At 33.3% G+C, this 4,780-nt stretch overlaps 1 protein-coding gene across 1 annotated transcript; it reads right to left on the bottom strand.

Moving 5' to 3' along the window:
• Positions 1-640: 640 nt before the first annotated feature.
• On the bottom strand, positions 641-1,928 carry LOC132069190 (EPIDERMAL PATTERNING FACTOR-like protein 6). The gene is made up of 2 exons (XM_059462622.1): positions 1,555-1,928; positions 641-1,054 (listed from the first exon to the last, which is right to left on the bottom strand). Exons 1-2 carry the CDS (start codon positions 1,637-1,639, stop codon positions 840-842), a joined length of 300 nt encoding a protein of 99 aa, XP_059318605.1. The 5' UTR covers positions 1,640-1,928; the 3' UTR covers positions 641-839.
• Between the last annotated feature and the right edge of the window lie 2,852 nt (positions 1,929-4,780).

Raw genomic sequence — 4,780 nt, forward strand, 5'->3', positions numbered from 1 at the left:
TACCAACTACATTTACTTATACAACTCATGTACAATATTCCTTTTCTTTGAACTAAAGTTCGATAACCTGATGTTGTATTTTATAGAAAGGCTTTCTAATAGAGTATTAATTTTGTTATGAACTATGATTTGCGCATTTGGTAAGATTATGTAAGAATTGGAAAAGTTTTGATGATTTTCACAATTTGTGGGGTTTTATGTATATGAGAAAAAATACAACTTAAAATATCGAAATTGCATGTCAAACCAAAACTTCAATTTCAAATCATCATGATTTCAAATCTCTGATTTCATATCATGATTTCAAATCATGTCCAAACGACTCATAAGTTGGTCCATATTACTTTTACTTCTTGGACATTACTCTATTTTTACATTGTGTAAAGACATTATTTTGGTTGAGAAATATTTATAAAATGAGCTTCTAGGTACCCACCTAGTAGATTTACTTTAAGAAAAAATCTAAAGTAGTTTCACCTTCATCACTACACGAAAAAACTTCTTTTATTTTAAGAGAATTCAACAATAAATTTTGGATGAGGGCAATTCAACTGACCCGTGACTCTGCCACTGTCACAAAGATATACGTGTCACTCGGCGTAGATGGCCTCATGCTAGCATTTGAATTTCCAAACTCAACTATGCCATATAATTTTCGCTTATATCACTAATAAATGATATGACACTTACAAATAGGGAATAATAATAGACATTCTTTTGCATTTTAGAGAGCCCCGCATCCACAATGTCTGTGAGTGGACACTAATAATGACATATGAACAAACTGTATGAGCCAAAACCTGATGAATATATAAAGAAAGAGATAACGTGAATAGTTTTCAAGGTTGGAAAAATTTATTTGCACATTTGCATCTCCATGCAAGAAGATAATAAGTGTCATCTTCTTTAGAAGCAGAAACGACAAGTTTGCCTTGATGAATTGGAGCTATTAGAGTGGCTATGCAAGGCCTGCAATTCAAGCATTTTCCTTCACATCTTGGTGGCCTTGATCCTAACTTCATTCCTCTTGTCTCCTTTGAAACCTTTCCACCATCTGTTATCACTACAAATATTGTTACTACTATATTGTCTAAAAGAGTTATAACTAGGAATTAGTAACTCGAAAATAAGGCAGGTGCCATGCTATAACATGTTACATTAGACTAATGTGTACACATCCTTTATACTATCAGTATATATAAGTTAGACCCTTCCTTTAATTATTACTCTTTACTCTTTTCATTTTGTTTGCTTGCTTTCTTCTATTCTCATTATGAGCGGTTAAGATAGTAAATCTAACAGCCTCTTAACTGCTGTTTCTCTTTTCAGACAGATCATTAACCGAAGAGAAGAAGGACAAGAGCAAGATCATCAAGAATTATGTTACATTTTCTAACTTATTTGTTTTCCTTTTACCCTTTGCTTCATAGATAAACATTAGAGAAGAAGGTAGTCTTTAATTTCTTCCTATTTATTGATGAGGTGTGTGTGAAACAGTGAAAGGATTAAATGTAAATAGAATTAGATATATAGATTTCTACAGTAGACACTGACCTGTAACTGGAAGATAACATAAAAGGGCAAAGATCAATAATCCACCAGCAACTTTCAGCTTATTGAATGAAGCCATGATGATCATTAATCAGCGGCAGCAAAAGCCTTCAACTTCTAATTAATAACTTTCCTACAAGGAACATATATAAATTTGTCCAACTATACCTTTATTATTGCTTTCTCTTTTCTGCAGCCTATATTGAATGCTGGAGTAGTAGTGTCTTTAAATAGATAGAAGAGAAAGAGGAAAACTTAAATGACGACCCTTTAATTAGCAGCCTCAGATAACATGATATTTTGATCATGTGGGAAAGTAGGGTAGTGGTAGCTGAATTAAAAGTGACATATCTCTGTGTGACATGATACTGGCTGTTCAGAAATTAATGTCCTCTTCCTCTTTATTTGTGCCTTCAAGTATTTATAAAAAATAAAAATGAAAAGAAAAAAAGAACTGTAGAGTGAGAATGGTATATTCTGCTAAATGAAAACAAAATGTTTGATTCTGAGGACTGACCAGGAGTACAGTCAACTCAAACTTATCTCAGTCATGTCAAAGTAAGAGAAAGAAAAGGAGTTATGCTGGGCCTCTATTGTTAAATCTTACATTTTCCTAATGCAATAATGCCTTCTACTAGGTAGAGAATATTAATTACTAGCATGGTCTTTTAAATAGAAGATGAGAATATTAATTACTAGCATGGTCTTTTAAATAGAAGAGGGAGTTATAATAAATGAATTAGGAGGACTTGAGAAAAATGGTAAACTATCTTTTTGTACATTGATTAACAGAATATATGTTGTTATCTCCATCTCATAAACTAATTTTTAAAATTGAGTTAGGTCCAAGAATCTATTTCTTTAATGTATATATCACCACTAATGAAAGTCATTTCTTTCCATATCAACAGAGTGACATGTTCAAAACTGGTGATGGCATGTCTATGTACCTGTACAAAGAGCAGTTTCACTATGAAGTTCTTTTAAACCAGAAAAGAGTTTAGGAGAACACTTTACCTCTTTCCTCATCAACTCAAGAAATGCCTGATGAGGGAAAAAGGGTGGCTTCTTTTGAGAAAACAATACTAGATGAATTTGAATGACCCCCTCAATTTGCAGTGCTTTTGTTGCCTATTTCCAAGAACTCTTCCCATATTCAGAATCCAAACGTAAAACTGTAAAATCCAGTTCCTACTCCCTAGAAGTCAGATTATACACTCTTCCAAAAGACAATGCCAACAAATTCTACAGTAACTACCTTTTGTACTTTTGAACCATGTGATCATGTTTTTGTCCCTACTCACCCCCATAGCCTCCTCCTCCTTCTCTCCCCTCTGCTTGTATTACAAATTTGGAGCTCTGCACACCATTTCCTGAGATAAAAACTTGGTCATTTCCTCCTTAGGTTGCCTAACCTCCATTATACAAATAGACCCGCAAAATAGAGACGAGCTTATGATAAGGACTAATATTTTTTTTAACCATCAGCTATTCAAAACTTACTGGCTCAACTAATTCAAATTCCCACTAAACAAGGCCACATTAAAGGCGTAAACGATTTCTGTCATTCATCTCATCACACTGACAAGAATTTGTTTGCTTCTTCCCTGTCACTCACATTTTTCTTATTTTCTTTAATTCAAGAGTTAAAAGAAAATAAGTTAATTATAGCATTTGTGTAAGCCAAAGTTTTCACCTTACAGATGTGCTGCTCACCAACCAATACTTAATGCAAAGGTTACTGACCTTATGAATTTTATTATTTAGGTATATGGAATGTATATATGGGTCAATAAGCATGAGCTAAGACCTAGGCCCTGGCTTCTAGCTCCTAGCCTTTAATACCTTGTCTTTCAGCTTTGTGGCTCTTAATTTATTGATGTGCCTACTACAGCATTCAGGGATCGTTTGGTAGAGTGTATTAGTAATGCTGAATCAGTTGTGCTGGGATTATTTCTTATCCACTGATTGGTTTGGTGTATTAAGGCCAGTTATATCTTTAACCATGCTTATCTCATGTATTAATAATCCTTGTATTGATAATATCATAGTTTGCTTTGTATAAGAATAGTACTGAATAAGATGTATAACTAATTCGATTGAAAAACACTTCCAAACAAGGGGTTGATAATATCAAAGCTAAGAAGGGATTGATAATATCAAAGCTAATGCATGTATTATTTTCTCTAATACACGCATGCTACCAAACGACCCACTCGATGTAATACTACCACTCCACTTTAGAAAGTTTAATACAATAAGTAGGATTATAAGCAGTAAAAGTTAGAAACTGAAAGCAAAAAAAAAAGAACTAACAAGATTGTACTCTGTCATTAAGTCAAATTTGTGTTTAATTCTGAATGTTCATTTTGGTGCATATAACACATTACTCTGAGAAGTTTCTGAACCTTTTATAACTGCTCCTGTACTTCATAATTTTGTTTAGGTATACAATTCATGTTAAGATGACTTGTCAATTCACGTCAAACACATTTTAAAATAAATAAATATTCATAAATTAATAGGAGTAGGTAAAGCAGGAGAAAGGAGCATGGTAAAAAGGTGTCATGTGTTAGTGTGTGTTAGTGTGATTGATGGGGAAGTATTGATAAGAGGTTTTGGTGTCATTAAAATGACTGGTTGTAATTAAAAGGTACCTATTTCTTAAAGGTTTAAATTAAGAGGTGCCTTTTCTTAAGAGATGTATCTGTTGGTTTGAACAAATCACAACATTTTGTTCTTGTAGGAAATTCGAATTAATTGTTGGTATTCGAATTTCGGAGGCTTTGTAAAATCCTGGAGGAATTCTGCCACCATCCCTGCAACAACGAAGTGGGAGGCTTAAATTCCTTAAGGACAGAGATTACTCTATCAAAGCTGGATTATTTCTTCCCCACTTCTAAAACCTATTTTTCTAACAATCTTAAGGAATTTAAGTATTTAATGACGCAACGAAAAAAATAGTAAGCAGATTTTGCAGCGAACCGTCTACATGGAATTGATTTCAATATAACTGGAAGTGTCGCTGTTAATTACTCTATATGACGCAGTGAACGTAAAGCCATTGGTGATTCTGAAAGTTAAATACCGAATAAGGATGAGTTGCAACGAATATGAATGAGTTGCAAAACATCAATTTAGTTCCACGTTTCTTTGGTCACTTGATGATGCTATTATCAAGACTAAATTGGTACTCTAAAGTCAGAAGTTATATTAAATTGGCTTGGAT

The sequence above is a fragment of the Lycium ferocissimum genome, chromosome 9 (assembly GCF_029784015.1).
Source record: "Lycium ferocissimum isolate CSIRO_LF1 chromosome 9, AGI_CSIRO_Lferr_CH_V1, whole genome shotgun sequence".
NCBI lineage: Eukaryota > Viridiplantae > Streptophyta > Magnoliopsida > Solanales > Solanaceae > Lycium > Lycium ferocissimum.

Bases quoted from the DNA above. Each gene is read 5' to 3' on its own strand.
- LOC132069190 (XM_059462622.1), bottom strand. From the start codon at position 1,639: ATGATCATCATGGCTTCATTCAATAAGCTGAAAGTTGCTGGTGGATTA. The intron at 1,055-1,554 runs GTCAGTGTCTAC...TAGTGATAACAG, and splicing joins ATGTTATCTTCCAGTTACAG to ATGGTGGAAAGGTTTCAAAG.